The 19,061-nt window shown below is 42.3% G+C and overlaps 1 protein-coding gene across 1 annotated transcript in view; it reads right to left on the bottom strand.

Moving 5' to 3' along the window:
- Positions 1-6,760: 6,760 nt before the first annotated feature.
- Positions 6,761-19,061, bottom strand: part of SMIM14 (small integral membrane protein 14) — a 91,393-nt gene continuing 79,092 nt past the window's right edge. The window contains exons 4-5 of the mRNA XM_075567776.1: positions 16,178-16,326; positions 6,761-14,907 (exon numbers count right to left, since the gene is read on the bottom strand). Of these exons, the coding sequence (XP_075423891.1) occupies positions 14,869-14,907; positions 16,178-16,326 (188 nt within the window). The 3' untranslated portion in view covers positions 6,761-14,868. The remainder of the gene's footprint in view (positions 14,908-16,177; positions 16,327-19,061) is intronic.

Below are 19,061 nucleotides of genomic sequence, written 5' to 3'. Positions count from 1 at the left end.
GTCCAGAAATGTGGTTTTCACCTTGCTATGACATGAAAATGTATGTTCCCCTGTTGTACTGTATTTCCACCATGTAAGTGTCTGTACCACACACACACTGGGATCCATCCAGGAGGACAAGGGTTAATAGTTAAATAGTGATTATAGCCCTTTGTTTAATGTTCCCGCCTCTTCAGGCACCATTTTGCAGAATTCCCATAGGCCGTCATTGAAGCTCCATTCATTTCAATGGCGGAGAGAGTGGTTTTGGACCTGTTTCCTTCAACGACCAGCAGATGGCGTCCGAGAGGAGGAGTGGCGGTTTCCCATTGTAAGTCAATGGGCCCATTGACTTCAATGAAGATTCCTCGACGGCGATCTCCAGGAATAGGTTGTTCAAGTTCAACGACAAGTGGCGTGGGAATCTTAGGTTCTAGGGCACCTGGGAATAAAATTATTTTTGCCCCTAGCTCCTAGTGTGACGGTGGGGAGGATTTGGCCCGGGATTAAAGGGGTTACACCTCAATTGGCCACCCTCTAACCTCACCAGGGAGACAAGGGGTTAACTGGGCTGAGGCCCAGACATGTGATTTAACCCTTGTCATAACCTGAAAATGTATATTCCACTGTTCCCCTGTTTTATTGTTACAGCAGTGTCTGCATCACACACCCACTGGGATCCATCCGGGAGCACAAGGGTTAATGGTTGTATAGTGATTATAGCCCTTTATGTAATTTTCCCGCCTTTTCAGGCACCATTTTGCAGGCTCCCATAGGCCGCCATTGGAACTCCATGTATTTCAATGGAGAATCTTGCTGTCGAGTCCTGTTCCTGAGAAGACCAGCAGATGGCGTCCGAGAGGGAGAGCGGCGATTTCCCATTGAAAGTCAATGGGCTCATTGACTTCAATGGAGAAATCCTCGAAAAAGCTTTCCAGGAACGAGTTGGCTGCCGTCCAAACCGCTTAACCGCAAAGCGGATACATTTTCAATAGGAGAGCTTTGATCACTGATAAGTCAAGTTCAACGACAAGTGGAGTGGGAATAAACAGTTCTAGGGCACATAGAAATAAAACTCTTTCTGTCCCTAGTTCCTAGACCTCCCCCCACTCGACCACAACCGGGTCCCCGTATCCTGGACCCCCGATAAGGGTCGAAACGAGAAGAGCGGGCCGCGCCATAGGTTCCAATGGCGGCGGCAGAAACAGCTCAAGAAAACGGCTAAGTGTGAAAAGCGGAAAATTGGTAATCCATAGCTCCGGTTCCGGAGGGCCCAGCGGATCAGGGTTTGGGGTATCTGTAGCCACTGATCCGGCATCGCTGCAGAACCATTCTTGACCGGCTTGGACCAACCCGACGGAGTATGGACCCCCTTGAAGGGTCGGGACTTTTCCCATAGACTCCAATGGCGGCCAAACCCCATTGACCGGCTACGGCGGAAAAACCCCATTGACTTCAACGGTGGCGGCGCCCCGTTGAAAGTCTATGGCGGGGATTCCCATAGCCGCCAACGGCGGCGGTTTGCCATTGAAAGTCTATGGCGGCGAAGCCCGTTGTTTTCAGTGGGGATTTAGTGAATTTAATTTACAGCGGAGATTTGTGTATTAAAATGTGAAACGGTTTTAAGTGTATTTGTGTATCTCCGGTTCCGAAGGTCGTAGCACGTCGCAAATTGGACCATAGGGTGTCCCAGTTCCGGCATTGAGAACTGGGAAGTTTGGACCTGCTGGACCTAACGGAACCGGATATTTTGATATGTTCATGTTTTATCTATCATACTATGTTTCAAGGTATGGGTAAAACCCAGAGGAAATTCCTTTGCATAACAGGGTAGCATATGGCCAGAAAGGCGACCCAATGTCTAGGACTTGAGTATGTTTCAAAGGATTTTGTCACCTACACTGTTTGCATGAGGGCGGAGATTACTCAAACCAGAGCAGTCTTCAAGTGTTCTATTTCACACCTCACAAACAAAGAATATCCTGCCAGGACCCCAAACTGGTAGACTAGCTGGCATTCCTGATGTAGAGGAGGGGTTATAGAAATGAGACCCCGGAGCTCTACTGCGCATGTACCGACTAGCAGGGGGGCAGGGATCAAAATGTGTTACCATGTTAGTGAGTGGCTGGAGGTAATTGAAAACCAATCACCTGTACTTAAGGTTAAGGATAGGGCCACAAAAGGTATATAATCTGTGGTCAACCCTTTATCCTTGGTCTGTTCTATGCCATCTTGATTGCTGAGAGGAACGCTATGCACTGTCTTCCTGCCAGAGATCTTTCATGTCTTTGGTGTCTTGATGACTATGAAGAGTGCTGTATGAACTGCCAGTCCAGATATGACTGCTTCATCATTTCCATTTTAAGTAAGTGTCTATATTTTGCCTGTTATTTGTACATTTTGTGTGTTCACCTTTATCAAGGAATAAATTATATTTTATCATATCTAAGTCTCATCCCAGTTCAGACCCAGTTATAAATATATATTATCTTTTATATATTTATGTGTGTAACATACAGCCTGCCACAAAGTCACCGTGACACCTAGGCCGCCCCTCACTTGACCACCACCAGGTCCAAGAATCCAGGACCCCCGGAAAGGGTCATGCTGGCTGAGCGGGTCGTGCCATAGGTTTCAATGGCGGCGTCAGAAGCAGCACGAGAAAACGGCTAAGTCCGAAATAAGGTAAACCATAAGCCCATATCTCCGGTTCTGGAGGGTTCAGAGGGCCGGGATTTGGGGTGCCTGCAGTCACTGCTCCGGCATGACCGCAGATCCATTCCCGACCCTCTCCGACCAACCCAACAGAGTTTGGACCACCATAAAGGTTTGTGAGTTTTTCCCATAGACTTCAATGGCTGCCGTTCCCCATTGACCGGCTATGGCGGAGAAGCCCCATAGGCTTCAATGGCGGCGATGCCCCGTTGAAAGTCAATGGCGACAGACTCCAATAGACACCAATGGTGGAGTTTCCCCATTGAAAGTCTATGGCGTGGAGCCCGTTGTTTTCAATGGGGAATGAGTGAAAAACTGAGATTTATTTTACAGCGGAGAATTTTGTAATAAACTACGAAATGGTTTATGTGGTATTTGCATATCTCCGGTTCTGAAGGTCGCAGCGGGCTGAAACTTGGACACTATAGTGTCCCACTTCTGGCATTAAGGCCTGGGTAGTTTGGACCCGCTGGGCCTACCAGAACCGGTTATTTTAATGTTTGTGTATTAACCTCATACTATATTTCCGTCGCTACCCCTGGGGCACTACTAGCTGTCGCTTACCGGTCAATCCCTCCTCTATCCCTGGCTTCCCCGCTTCTCTATACAGGAGTCCCTTATGCCATAGGCAGTGCTCAGTGCCCTCCCCTGCCTGAGACTCGGACGCCCGTAGTCTCACGCCGGCCAGGGTAGGGTCTGCCTTTACTGCCTCCCTAAACTGGGCTCCTAATTCTGGCCACCCCCCAGTCATGTCATTGTCAGGGGAATGGGGAAGGGGGAACAGTAAGTCAGTCTGTGCTTGCAACTGATCCTGGCTTACCTCCCTAGGCTCCTCAGCGCCCTCCGTTATCGTTGGTCCCAAAGGCAGGGGGACTGGCGCCGCCGCCATTGCAGCTGTCTGGCTCCGGGTAACCGCCACCACTGCAGCGGGTCTGGGTACCCGGTCGTAGGTGCAGGTCATCGGTCCCAGATCGTTGCCAAGAAGTACTTCAGCATCCAAACCGGGTAAAACCCCCACCTCCAGCACACACTGTCCCTCCCCCGATTCCAAAAAGATCCTGGCAATCTGCAGGAAACGTGGCTGGTTTTAAATATATATTGCCATGCTCAGTAGCACTCCTCTGTGACACTTATATGCTTATATATATGTTGGGGGCTCAATATGAGCTTGTAGGTGTCCTGTATGTTTTACGTTCTGCCCAGAGGTAGAAACCATTCGGCAAATGTAAAGATGCAGGCGCTTCATGTGGAATGAGCAGGACATTCTGACATAGTGCAGCAATGGATTAAAATCATTGCACTTGGAAATCCAAAATACATACATAGGCATGGCGGGAGGTCTGCGCCTTACTCTGTCACCGATGGTGCTGGAGATGGAGTCTTTATGTCATTAAAAGATACAAGAAGAGGAAATTCAAACTGATTTTTTTTGTGTGATTATATACGTAGATGGTATATTCTAGTTTTATCAGCTTATTGTAGCTATAAATAATATAATATTTATCTTCAACTGTAGTAACACTGTTCTTAGTATTTAAGGAGTAATGGGAAGATCCTCATAATAGTACCACTGTGTACACTGTAGCTGGAAAATACATACTTTACTGCATATAACTGTTATTCAATATCTAGTGTCATTGAAGTGGAATGATCTTAGTAAAAACGACTTCACATCTCCTTGCATAAGAAGAAACCTCTGTACCTGGCTGGTTCTGTTTTGGTGCTTTTTCTTTTATTTACCCTTACTCTGTTTTTCTTTGTTGAGGCATTTTGCCCTATGGAAATGAATACATTTATAATATAAAATTCTGACTCAAGCCCTCATTCTCTCCCATCTCGACTACTGTAACTTCCTGATCTCCGGCCTTCCTGCCTCCCACCTGTCTCCCTTACAATCTATCCTAAATGCTGCTGCCAGAATCACTCTACTATTTCCGAAATCTATCTCAGCGTCTCCCCTGCTGAAATCCCTCTCCTAGCTTCCTATCAAATCCCGTATCACACACTCAATTCTCCTCCTCACTTTTAAAGCTTTACACTCATCTGCCCCTCCTTACATCCCAGCCCTAATTTCTCGCTATGTACGATCCCGACGCTTGTGTTCTGCTCAAGGATGTCTTCTCTCTACCCCTTTTGTATCTAAAGCCCTCTCCCACCTTAAACCTTTCCCACTGACTGCCCCACACCTCTGAAATGCCCTTCCCCTCAAAAGCCGACTAGCACCCTCTCTATCCACCTTTAAGACCCACCTCGACACACCTGCTTAAGGAAGCATATGAGTAGCTCCATGGCTGATAATTTACACCTCATACATAAACCATGGCCCCTTGCAGTCGCACTTACCAGAACGCCCTCCTACTGTCTCTGTACGTTCTCCCTACCTACCAATTAGATTGTAAGCTCTTCGGAGCAGGGACTCCTTTTCCTAAATGTTACTTTTATGTCTGAAGCACTTATTCCCATGATCTGTTATTTATATTATTTATTTATATGATTGTCACGTGTATAACTGCTGTGAAGCGCTATGTACATTAATGGCACTATATAAATAAAGACACATACATGTACATATTTATTAAAGTGTAAATTGTAGTTAAATACAGTAAATAAAGAAAAAGCAAAAGTTTTTCTTGGATGAGTGCTTTCCTATCGCTCTGTAAATGTATTTTCTTAGCACAGGGGTGCTCAACTCCAGTCCTCAAGCAACAACCCCCCCTTACAGGCGATTGCACGGACTTGCAGGCGAGCCAGCGTGCGCGAAGGGAGCCGGGGGGAGGTGGTTGGAGGCGGGGCAGTGACGTCGCTGGGCAAATCGCCCACGACGCACTGACATCAATGTCACGGCGCTGACGTCACGGCGCCGTGACGTTGACGCTGCTGTGCAGTGATTGGAAGTTTTCAGCCGACAGCGCGCTGAAAAACAGCTTGGCGCTCGGCTGAAACCTCCAACGCCTCAGGAAGCGGACGCTCGCGTGAGCCCCCTCTCAAGGCATCCTCATTGAGGATGCAGGGGCTCAGCGCGGAGCGTCTGCACACCTCAGCACGCTCTATGGGCTTTATGGTGCACGGACTGCAGACCACGATCAGAACTTGGAGCCATGCAGTTCGGTGTATGTTGTTGATGATTGAGTACAGGATACACTTTTCAACAGAGGAAGGCCTGGTTTCATTGTTGCGGGGAAGAGTGGAGCCTCTGTAACCACAGCACCGACCACCACCACCACCCAGGCTTAGTAGGCCTATGCCTAAATAGGGGCCTGTGTGTACCCAATTCTATTCTGAATTCACTGTACGGGTCTTTTTGCTGTTCCGATACCATTAGGTTTTGGTGCATGGTTGACATTATTAATTGCAGTTGCTAGGTACTGACATTTTAGTGTTTTTATTGTTATTAAGCCAGCGATTCCAAACTCCAGTCCTCAAGTACCCGCAACAGGTCAGATTTTAAGGATATCCCTGATTCAGCACAAGTGGCTCAATCAAAATGACTGAAGCAGAGATCTTTAAAACCTGACCTGTTTGGGAGTACTTGAGGACTGGAGTTGGGAATCACTGTTATAGGCTATGAATTGTTTTGCTATATTTGTATTGGGCTATGTAATTAATAATTTATATTTTGATATAGCCCGAGTGCTTTCCTTGTATTCGGTTTTCGGCCACCCTTGCAGGTAACTTTCTTCTTTGGCTTCATTACAATGACGTACCTCAGAGGAGCACGAACACTTACCACCATAGCATGTAGTGATATACTTTGTGTCATAGGGTTTGGTGCATTTTGAATATCACCGGTGCAGGTCCCACCCTCTTATGTATTACATTATGTTTGTGCATGGATAGTATTTACTGTAGAAATGTTTATGAAGTTGCCTTATGTCTATCTCTTGCACTCTTCTATTAAATAAGTCAGCGCCATATACATCATTAAAAGAACAGACTACCGTATGTGGTGTGTATGACGTTACATCATTTGTAGAATTAGAGATCAGAAAATGCTTGTTTTTTTTAACCTTGCCATTCGTTCAGCTAAATAAATAAATCCAGTTAGAGAGGACAAACATGCAACACCAAAGTTTAACGATTATTTATTAGATCAATAAAAAGTGCATAGTACAAGCCCTTTACCCTACATTTTTGGCAAAAGATTAATGGGAAACTTAATGGCACAATCAGCATTTTTGTTTGGCATAATCCAGCAATTCTAACTATCAATCTGAATTTGGTAAATCACCATATATTTATGTTTTGACTAAGCAGCTAGATAACTACAAACTGGTTGAGTGAATCCTCCTTAAACCTTTGATTCAGTGAAGGTTATTCATTACGATTTCAACACTGGAAAGCTTGTGTGTTACGGTGAAGTGGGGGGCAAAGTTCTCAACTCCTGATGCTCCATTGGGAGATGCCACTATCAGAGAGGCTAATGCCATGCTGGATAGACACATAACAGACTAAGGCCCAGATTTACTAAGCACTGTTAGTCTGTTTAACGTGACCGTGACCTAAATTAAAGGCTGTTCATTATAACGCAGTAGTCACTAAAGCAAACATGACTAAGAAGGTTTTACTTCCGTAAAAAGCGTGGCGTTATTATAACAGACGACATTGTAAATTATATGCAAATGAGCCAAAGCTATATTCATCCCATATTCGCGAAGCTCTATTAAGTTTAACGCTGGGAAATAATACGTTAAGTCTTGCGTCATTCACATCTATACCCAGAAAGAGGGCTTAGGAGGGAGGGAGTTCAATTTAGGAAAGGGCCCATTGACTTATACCTCCAAATAGTCACCTATTTTCTACGTGAGGAGATGCATATGAACACATCTGAGAAACCTGGGAAATAACCTAAAGTTGCATATTCCCCGGGTATGTTTCTGCATGGGAGGACCACCCAGACTTTAAGAACATTATGGCTTTTTTAATTTTAATATACCACATTATCCTGACTTTAATCCTATACTAATGAGCTCAATTATGGCTGTTATTCTTGCATATAATTACCTTACTAAATAAGGCTTTAGCTCAGGGAAAATAATACCGGTCCTTATTTTAAATTAACATCACGTTATTTGCCCTGATTGAACGGAGCTTAGTGAAACTAGTCCTAAAGTCGTTTAACCTACACTTCTTTATACTCCAGGTGTATCTGGGACAGTCTAGGTTGTCAGTGGCAGGTAATTATGCACATAAACATCTGTTTTCCCCACCTTCGGAAGAACTTCACTCTGTGTTAATATAATGCGTATATAATTGTAAACTCTTGATTACTCCTTCATTTTGCTTATATTCAAGTCTATATAAAGATAAGTAAACATTTAAAATTCATTTATTATTACCAGACCACCACAACCCAATAATCTGATTAGAATGAAAATACCATTGGAAATATGTAATGTTTCTAATTAAACATTTTAAAATATAATTTCTAAGCATAGTTTGCAATGTCCACAAATATTTCCAACCACCATTTTGTCTCGTTTCGTCAATGGTAACAGACCTGTCAACGCTCACCGATTGTGTCAAGAATTAGAAGTAATTCCCACTGATTTTTTTTATAACCAGCAATCTTCTAGACTGCAATGGAGTCTCACTAATAAAAATCCTTACTTTTCCATGAATTTTTTTTGGGGGGGGGCCAGAACACCCAATTCTCTGAGTCCTTGGAGGCCGATTTCTCTGTGATCCCCTAACAAAAGCAGTACACGTTGGCTTTAGAATAGTGTTTCTCAACTCTCTCCTATAGGAACCCATTTTGTGGAGATAACCAAACCAATCAAACGTACTGTATAGAAAGAAGACACGTGCATACTTCTGTCCTTTGTAATCTGCAGGTTATTACTCACATTTAGATAGGGTGGGGTTGTCTGAAAATGTTCAGAAACAATGTTTTTCAGACTTTGAAGTCTTTGCTGTGCAAGTCAGCCTCAATACTGTGGGTCAATGGGAAGCCGCAATGTAATTGGGGCTTGATATCACAGCCTTCTGTCGGATGACCCAAAAGTGGGAGGATTGATGATTTAACCGTTTCAATGCTGCATGCAGCAATTACACTTGTTATTGGGTCTCCACGAAAACTATACACCCGTCTTATTGTGCACAGATTTCAAGGCCTCTCCAGTTTCACCTTGATTCAATGTTTGTCAGAATATAATCCCTTTATTTGCATTGGCAGCTTTCACAATTTAAATATTACATAAATGCCCTCCACTTGCTCTTTAGATATAAATATTTAATCTGGTGGTTGAAGGCTACATCAAAACAGCAGGCTGGCATGCACCAAATTTTGTGTCCGGTATTCAAGGTTTTACGCAAACAGAAAGCATATTTAAAAAAAAAAAAAGAATTCATGAAATGTAAATAGTTGAGGAATAGTTATGTCATTTTGCAAGATTAAATCCTTGTGAAACCCTACTGGGGAAGGAGGCAAGACTAGGAACTTTCTAAAAACCCTTTAGAATTATACTACATAATGTGAGAGGCTACCTGATCTGCCACGTTCCAGCCACTACATTCTGCAGGTCTTCCAGAAGAAACGCTTAGGCAGTATAGTCCTTGATGGGCTGTGTGCATATTTGGCCCAGTGGGAGACTGATCATGTCTCTCTAATTGAGACGTTCTCCTGGATCATCAGTAAATTGTGTTTAGTTCGTTTTGTGTGTGACAGCAATGACGTGATTCCCAAAAGTCCACATGCACTCAGCGAGGGCGGCTCATCCGAATAGAAGTTCATGCGTTAACTGTGCACGATTACTCATAATATATTGCATTTTGGCCGTGAGAGTGATCAGGTGGATTGGTAATATGAAGGCAATAGGTGTTTGCAGTCACCAAAAGCCAAGGAGCGCAGTAGTTGACAAAATAACATGAAGCGCTTATTTTAAGCCGTTATATTAGGGGCGCTAGAAGTATGTACAAAGGTGAGCGTCTGAAGGGGACATGGACGAGGAAAGTTTGAGGAGAGCACTATTACCTGAAGATTGTAAGCAGCAAAAAGAGATGCATGGTCAGGAGCACGATGAGGGAAGCCACAAACATTAAAGCCCCTGTTTAATATGCTGCAATGCGGTCTTAACCTTGCTTGGAAAGATTAAAGCCTCATTCAAATGAATCAGCATATTGGACAAAGGACTATAAAGGAGCAATAACAGATGAGATTTTGGGGTGCTGAACCCTTAGCATTGCATTGCAGTACTCTGTGTTTGCTTGTTAATTCACCATGTCAAGTCTGAAGGTGGTCTGAAGGGCCCCAAGTGACATTACATCCTGATATAATGTGATCTCTACAGCATGACATGCAATGTACTTTGCAGCTGCAGCACAAACTTGCACACCGGACTTTGCATGCAGAGGTGCTATAACTTTTCTCGAGTAGTTGGATAAGAGAGAATGGCCAAGGGAACGAAAAAAGTAAAAATATTCAAAGGGAAATATTTCCCCTAAAGCATGAAGTAAATGCAGAAGGTCACAGCAACAACTGGAGGTCAGTACATGAACACCCCAGTACCACTCAGCAAGATATATTAAAACTGCACAGAAACCTAGCGATGGACAGCTAAATGACAAGCACCACTGAATACATATTACATTCTTTAGAATCTGATTGCAAATGCTGCCTATACCCTAACATTCTAAGCAAGCAGGAGGAGGTATTAAGCAGATATGTGAAATAAGTGGCGATGTGCAGATATTCTCGACCTGAGAGTCAGAGAAATATAACCCCCCCCCCCCCCCCCCACCATATTACTTAGTAATTACTAAGTGGATCCACAAGTCACCCCATACGTTTTTTTTTTATTCGCAACTATTGACAAAGTTCAAGAATGCTGCAAAAGTTTAGTTTGGCAGAAAAAGAAAAATTAGAAGCAAAATTACATTTGCACAAACAGTGAATGAGTTAATTGTGACAACTCTGCTCATTTTCAGTTCTAAGAATAATACAAATGTTGGAAATTTTAAGGGAAGCCATGATATTAATTAAAAAAATAATTAATTTTTTTTTCCAGAACAGGATTTCACAAGGTCTATACTGTAGTTGAATACAGTAACCAAGAGGGGCCATTAAGCAATTCTTAATAAAGATGATCAAAAAATGCAATGCATATATACTGTACACTGGTGAATTTTGGCCATTCATGACCGTAAAAAATTATGAAGGGGAAGTAAAAAAATAATAATAAAAATAAAACGTTAGTATCAATTTAATGGCGCAGTTCCTAGTAGTGCAATGATATGCCTTTATGGGCTTAAATCTACGCAACTGATGCCTTTAAATAATAATAAAAAAAAAGTTTGCAAACATGAGAACCATACAGTCTGGAGGGTTTAACATTTGTGAGCATTGGGACACCTTGCACAGACCAACACCTGCCTCAGGAATGCAGAACTTTACTTTTTTTAATTTTTTTTAACAAAGTTACATTTTGTGCTTCAAGCATTATATTTTTACATTAAGCCAAATATATTGGTAAATGGTGTAGTTTTATTTTTTATGAGCTAAGTAGGACTGCCTTCTAAAAGGGCTAGCTTTTAATGTTGATTGGAAGCTCAAGAAAGAATAATTACCCAAAGCAAGGAAAGTGCTTTCCTTTGGTGTTTTATGTGAACTCATTAAACATGGTAAATGAGCATTTAAAAGCAGAATAATTGTATCTATTTGGGGTGTGTAATGGTTATTTTGGTTAATACTATTTTTTATTGTGAACATTTCCCACTCTGTGTCCATCCCTTGCAGCTCCTACCCAACCCAGTCTTGCTGCTCAGACCGGTTGTATTCACAAGAAAATGCCACAGGCCAAGTCGAGTGAAGAAAATATATAAGACAGCCCCACATCATGACTTAACATGACGCAGGCACGGCATCCAATGTAGATATGGTTGTAAATGTCAAACCCAACTTTGGTGCTCAGTGGTATACTTTTATTGTTACCAATAATTCATGTATTTACAACATCTTATTGCCCCATCTCATCAAAGGGCACATAAGATAAATCAGTGTTCTATTACTAACTCCGACCTAAGCACAATACACATTACTTTTTCGTATACATTTCCTACACTTTCCTTTTTCATTATGATCGCATTCTTTATTGCAGAATTTGTCTACATGATTGTATTTGGGAGCAATATTATTAAATTAATGTTTATTAATGTTCTCAAAGAATTTATTTTTATTTTTAGGACATGCTTATTTTAATTAACTACTTAGTAACTTGGCTCTTATTGCAACTTTGAGTCACTGCTGCTCGCTTTTTGTGTTCTGCTCAAGGTTGTCTTCCATCTGCCATTTTGTACCTAAAACCGATCTACTGCCAAAACCCGCTCGATTACTGCCCCACATCGCTTGAATGCTGTTCCCCTTAATGCCCACCATGCACCTTCAAGGCCCATCTGAAAACCCACCTCTTTAATGAAGCATTTCAGTGGCCCCAAAGTACACACACCCTTACCATAACCCCTTCCTACTCTCTCTGTAAGTTCCCCTCCATACCACTTCCATTGTAAGCGCTTGGAAGCAGGGGCTCCTTTCTCTAGTGTTTACCTTTATGTTTTTAAGCACTTATTCCCAGTATGTATTACATCTTCTGTCATTTTGCTGTATCTATTACCGCTGTGAAGCCGTCTGGACATGGATGGTGCTATACAAATAAAGATCAAAATACAATGTATTACACGATTGGAAGCTTGAAGTTTAATATATGTCGCAATATGTGACTACTATTAAAAACAGAAGAAACTTGGCCACAGCAGTGTCCATTGCTGGTGTCGTATAGAAAATCTTTGACTACAGTGAGGAATGACGGTGCCAATGGGCTGGAAGAGGCTTTCTTTGCCTGTGCAGGGCTGCGGTTACGGCACAAAACCACATGGGTTTCAAGAATGTCACTGTGGCAATGGAGATGCCTGTTGACGTGCCATTCCTGGGCAAGCACAAGTGTAGGACTAGGGTTAAAAACAGAACTACAAGGTGCTAAATCTAAAAAATTTTTTTTTAAAAATAATGATATAGGTAGCCTCTGAAACTGCCCTTCCCACTCTTAAAGGGTTATTCATTAAACTACGATTGTGCCAATCAGCACACTATCACACAGAAACGCTCATTGGAATCAATGGGAGGTTCTGTGACCTGGTACCCCACATGGCATGATCATAGGTTTAGAAGTATTAAAAAAAACAGGTACCAAGGCGGGGTTATTATAACAAGGGATTGACATTGAAGCCAAACAAAAAAAAAAAAAAAAGTTAAATCTGAACAACTTTCATCTTTAGTAATTTCTCAAAAACATCCAAGTTATTGTACTGGTATTGCATTACATTTGCTCTACATGGCTTTTGATGAGATTATCCTCAAAATAATCTAATGCAATAGCAATGATTCTCAACCACAAATCACAAAATAAGGTCTATGAGTGAAAATGTAAAAAAAAAAAAAAAAAAAAAAAAAAAGCAAATATGAGAAGAAAAGCAGAATGAAATTAGTTACCATAAAAAAAGTGCCATAAAGGTGTATTAAAAAAAATAATCACTTGCCCCTTTCCGTGTATAAACGGTCTTAAAACCACTGCGCTACAGTAAATGACAGTAAGTATACTATTCATACTACGCAGAAAAAGAATTTAGGAATGTTTTAGTCAAATACCACAAAAAGTACAGATTAAGGACTTTAAAGTTGTCGATTGTAAATTATACTATTCCAGAGTATGAATGTATATCAAGTCTATTACTCTTTTCGTCAGAAAACATTTATGCGGATAAACATACTCCCAAAACGTCAAATGCTTTGTGTCGGTGGTGAAGACTCAGAGATTGGTTGTTTACTTCCGCGTTACATGCTGGCCAACAGAGGTGACATGTCCGTATTAGCAGAAGTTTATAGGGTTCCCTGCACATAGTCTTGAGGAAAACACAGTGCTTTCCTTGGACTTTTGGTGGTAAAATCAGTAGTTCCAAGGGAAAACTGTAAACTTTATTAATCAACCTTTTCATGAGTGCCAAGTTACTTAGATGGACAATATTTTTGTTTCTCCAACATTAAGTGATATCTAATAAAATGATCAGCTGACCTTTTTGTGGACATTAAAACTCCCCCCCCAAAAAACCACTAAGAATGTTCAGTTCCCCATAAGCATTGACCTTCACATACTCAACACTTACTCCAGCTGCCAGCGTCATTATAATAGGAAGTAAGTATAACAAATGGCAATATTTTACCTAATTATCCGTGACCGTTGTGATTTTAAAGAATTAAGGGGAAAGGGTGTGGGGGTTTGAAGTGTCAGAATCACTCTTGAAGTGCGATATCCTTCGGACCTTGGTTCAGTCACTATACCTCACTGGGTCTCAGGCTTTTCACGAGAGAGACCAACGTTGCCCGTTAACTATTTAAACAGATTTACGTACAGATGTAGCCAGCTTTATGTTACCTTCAGAAATAACCGTTTTTCAAAGAAACGCAAAATATATTTCCCCAACATAGTGCGTCAACAATAACCCTGGCTACATCTGTACCCGTTATACCAACAACAACAACAAAATGATGCTTTTATCACATGTTCTTACAGTATCTTAACACTAACAATGTATTTCAGTATAAGAAGAATGATGTCCTCTTTTGCTGCTTGGGACTGAAACATGCTGCATTGTAATGTTTTACAGGTCCTTCTACAGTAGATACGGAAGTAATAAACAGAACATTTTAAAATATATACAGGCAGAAACATAACAATCTGAAGACACAGTAGGCATACTATAGGTTTATAAGGCCAGTCATTAATTGCTGCATCCTACAAGAATGAGCACAGAAATGTGAAAAATCATCTCTAAAATTATATCCTAAGTTAATATCAAATAAACGGTCAATATTTATGGTCCTATATATTGTGTGTAAACTGGTCTGCAGACTGAAATTAGGTCTTAAAAGTATTTGAGATATGGCTCAAATACAATCTGTAAAAAGGTAAATGCTATATGCTGAGAATAGGTACAGATTCCGGAACCGAATATACACGTATTCTGCTTGGAAGTCTCAGGAGCTGGATGGAGCCTTTGATACCTCGACGTTCTATGTCTGCATCAATATGGGTGAGAAAAGATCATTATGGGGTTGAGAGTATTCTGGTCGCTTTTGTTTCAGTTGGTCGTGCAAATTCAGTAGCTGTTCAGAAGATCCGAGAGATGCTAATCTAGTGGAGGGGCAGGGGGTTCTCGGCCTTGATTCTGCAAAACAAAATAAGATACAATTCAGCTTTAACCCTGCAATCTTGGAGGGACATATAGATCAGTGAGTTGTAACAACTGCAAGGAAAACCAGAGATGTTATATACCATGACCTTTTAGTCTAGACAAAATGTGAGGCATTTAATATATACAAATACAGGCAGAAACTCAACCAATACCGCAAGACACATTTATTTTAGAACATTGATTTCCTCCTATACACATCAAATTAGGATATCATTTGGGTTAAGGAAATCCTTATGGACAGTTACAATGAAGGAAAGAAATGAACTGTGTATATGTAGTGATTAAATTATATTTACTGTGTGCCGTGTATTTAGTGTGACAGTTCTTCTTTTCATTATTTTGAGTGCTTGCCAATATTACTTTAACACAAACTATTGTTTAATATTTTCTGTAGGGCACAGTTCCAGTAGTCATACAGTCCCTGTAGAAATGTACATTTGTCAGGAGTTGTGATAGATTTAAATGGATAAACAAATGTGTTTCTCATCGATTAAATTAGATTGCATAAGAGCTTTCAAAGCCTGTCCGCAACCAAAGAAATATTGTGCGACGTTCTCAAAGCTCTATACACTATAATTGCATCGATAAAAAACACCTCCCTTGTTGGGCTATTAGAATGAGAATACCATCTCTTCTTTACCTGTACATTATGCTGCAACAAAAACAAGAGTTTAGACTAAAATGGTGAAACAAGATAGCATATTTGTTTCAATATATAGATTTCCTAATCCTGTTATTTTTCCCATATAAGCAGTTGGGGGACGCTAAAACGGGCCTAGTTGTCACATGGTAAGCAGGGCACAGCATTAGACAAGACCACACAACAGGGCTGAAGTAGTAACGGTGGACTATAATGTCCCGTTAACGGTACACATTTTATTTAGGAAACAGAAGGGATGTTAGCCAGGGGAAAAGTACAACAGTTCAAGGGAAAATGAAATATGCTATTTGATGATCTTTTCAGAGGAGTTATTATACAGCAGTCTTTGGACTTCAAGTCTCTTCCTTGAATTTCTAAAAAAAAATGCTGTGGTCCTATTCTTTCATCTCCCAGAAGTACTAAAATGTGTAATAAATGTAAAAGTTAGTACACGCATTATAAGGTCCCTTCTCCGCAGATTAGAATGTATTCCTGCTTATTCCAGCATCTTGCCTCTGTGACCATCAATTTATTCAAGATATTATATTTAGGCAATTTGTTATCTGGCAGATGTTTGTTAAGAGGGAGAGAGAAGAAACTTACGTTGTGAGGACTGGTAGGTTTTCCAGTTGTTCTGGACCCTCTGACACTTCTGGGTCTTAACAAAAATAAAGTCAGCCCAATTACCAGCCAGCCCATCACGATCATAACCATACCAATTCCATCCTCGCCAGTGGTGTTTGGTCCTGGCACTTGAGACAAAAGGGAAAAGGAGAAAATAAGCAAATCAATCACTTGTTGGCCAATTCTTTAACACATTCTTTATTTACAAATGCTTTATATTCTAATTTATTGGCCTAGACCAGGTGACTGCAAACTCTCAAGGAAGAAGAGCCATTTTATAAAAAAAATGTCTTTCTCCAAAATATTCCGAGACATGCATGAATATTACACCCCCACAAACACATACAATACTATACTGTATAAGCATTAACATACGACAAAATATGTGGGGGGAAATGCATCTCACAATAATAAGACCCTTTAGTTTTTTTCATTGTTTTTCTGTGCACAGTCTCATTTACAAATACACAACTCCCCAACCCCCCCCAAAAAAAAACATATACAAGACCCTCCCCAAATACACATACACACTACCCCCAAAATACATACACACACACACTACCCCACCCCCCAAATACATACAGTATACACATACACACACACACACACACACACACACACACACACACACACACACACACACACACACACACACACACACACACACACACACACACACACACACACACACACACACTGGGCCTCCATCACTGTTCAGCCGGTGGCTGCAGGGGGGCCCGCAACAAGGTGGTCCGACCAGCACTGGCCGAGCCCCCCCACACCACCACAGCCAACGCCAAGATAGTGAGGGAGAGAGGCAGCAGCTGGGGGTCGGCAACCTGCAGAGACCCGCAAGTAGAAGCTGAAAGATCCACATGCGGTTCGGGAGCCACAGGTTGCCGATCCCCGGCCTAGACTCACCAACATTCATTAAACCGGCAATAATAGTCTGCATTAGGAAAATATAATAATGCAGGATAAATGTTTCCATCTAATGCTGTATTTACCAAGAATCACATATACACAATAATCCTGACGCGTACTCTATCCAGTCAGTCATCGACTGGGAGATTGTGTCCCATCGACTGGGAGAGGGGTGTCGTCATATTCTAAATTTTTGGGTTACGTGGTAAAGCAACCAATCAGAACGCTCCAGCTACGTCATCTCTGCTTAACCACCTCCTTTGGTTTCCCCCTGTGGACCAGCTTGTTACGCCGATGCTCGCCACAAACCGGGACCGGACCGCGGGCTGAGGTGGGGTTATATAATCCCCGACCTTAGTCCACGCAGACTGATCCGGAGTGCGCAGTTCGTAGTCGTACATCGCAGGGTCAGGATTGGAGAAGGCAGCATCGTCATTATAGAAGCCAAAGTCGGGGTAGGAGAAGACAGGACAATCGATGGCTGAAGCAAAGTCGGGATAGAAGACATCCGGGTGGTCGTAGTAAGGAATCGGCAACAGGTAGACAGGAGTTCCCCGCTTCAGTTTAGGAGCTTGAGCGCGGGAGTGGCCTCTGTGCGAGGAGCGGGCTCGGCCCATGGCGCCGGTCTCAGCAGGGGGAGACGGCAGGCTGGCCGAATTACACCGCGGGGCAGCGTCGGGGAAACCAACGCTTCAGCACAGAAGTCCAAGACAGGTCACTGCATAGAGATTAGCAGCAGACCTCAGGAAACGAAGGGTAACCACTGCTAGGAAAGAATGCAGCAGATACCAGTGCTGGCTAAACAACGCTTCAGCACAGGAGACAGGAACAGGCCTCTGGATACTCAGGAACTAGGGAGGTTAGAACACTAGGAGAGAGGCCTGTGTGGTTTGTGGCAGAGACAGTAACGTCCAAGGTAGGAGTTTATGCTCGGCACTGATTCAGAGCCAAAGCCCAACATTTAAAGGGCGGAGATCCAATCACAGGGGAAGGGTGTGTGAGCATTCCTCCAAAGATAGGGCACAGGGCAGAAGCTGCAATGAAAGGCAGCACATGTGCCATTGATTGCCAGAGGAAGCTTGCAACTGCAGAGGTCTGCAAAGCTATAGTCAAAGCTAGGAGTGGATTCCTTACACAGCTTTAGTATGTATTGTGATGGTCACTCACTGTGTATTTTCTTTTCTCTCCTCTCTAATTTCTCTAACTCAACACACACCCCCTCTGATCACCATTGCCTCTCATTCTCCATCACTATTTACGGCCTTCACCTCATTACCAACCTCTTCCCACACCTACCAAAACTTACGTGAAAGAGGCTTCTCAGCTTTCTCTCTCTGTCTCTCTCTGCATACCCTCCTCAATCTATACAATATTTCTCTCATCTACCCAGTACCAGATTGCTCTTCCCACAACTCGCTGCTACTGTCCCATCAAACCTCAACCATAGCACACCAGCAACACACGATACCTCCAGAGATGTTCCTGTAGGAAAAAAATACAGTACAAGTGCGCAACTATAATGAATCAACAAAGTGAATTGAATAAAGTGAAATAACCACTAAATACCCATGTGAGTATAAGTAACTAGGTTACCAATGAGGAGCGTCTGCTGCTATGATAGGGTGGTCCAAGACCCTGAATCTAGACAAAACAAAACATAAAACAGCGCACAACGCTCATGGTGAAGTATGAATGAACAATTTAAATAAAAAAATAATTCAAGGTTCTGCGTACATCAGAAAAAGGTTAAACAGGCATGTAACTGTGACTATGACAGTTGTTACCGCTCGGGCATCAGGACACAGGAGAAGGCTGCAGTGGATCACCCGATCTCAGGAGTCTGCAGTCATATCGTGCTGTGCTCTCGTCTGCAGGGCTTTCTGGAAGCGGAGGATCCCTTTGTAGCTTCCATGTATTCAAAGTGGATAAGTCCCGAACT

Source organism: Ascaphus truei, chromosome 1, assembly GCF_040206685.1.
Source record: "Ascaphus truei isolate aAscTru1 chromosome 1, aAscTru1.hap1, whole genome shotgun sequence".
Classification (NCBI taxonomy): Eukaryota; Metazoa; Chordata; class Amphibia; order Anura; family Ascaphidae; genus Ascaphus; species Ascaphus truei.
This window is presented reverse-complemented; position numbering and strand designations above follow the sequence as displayed.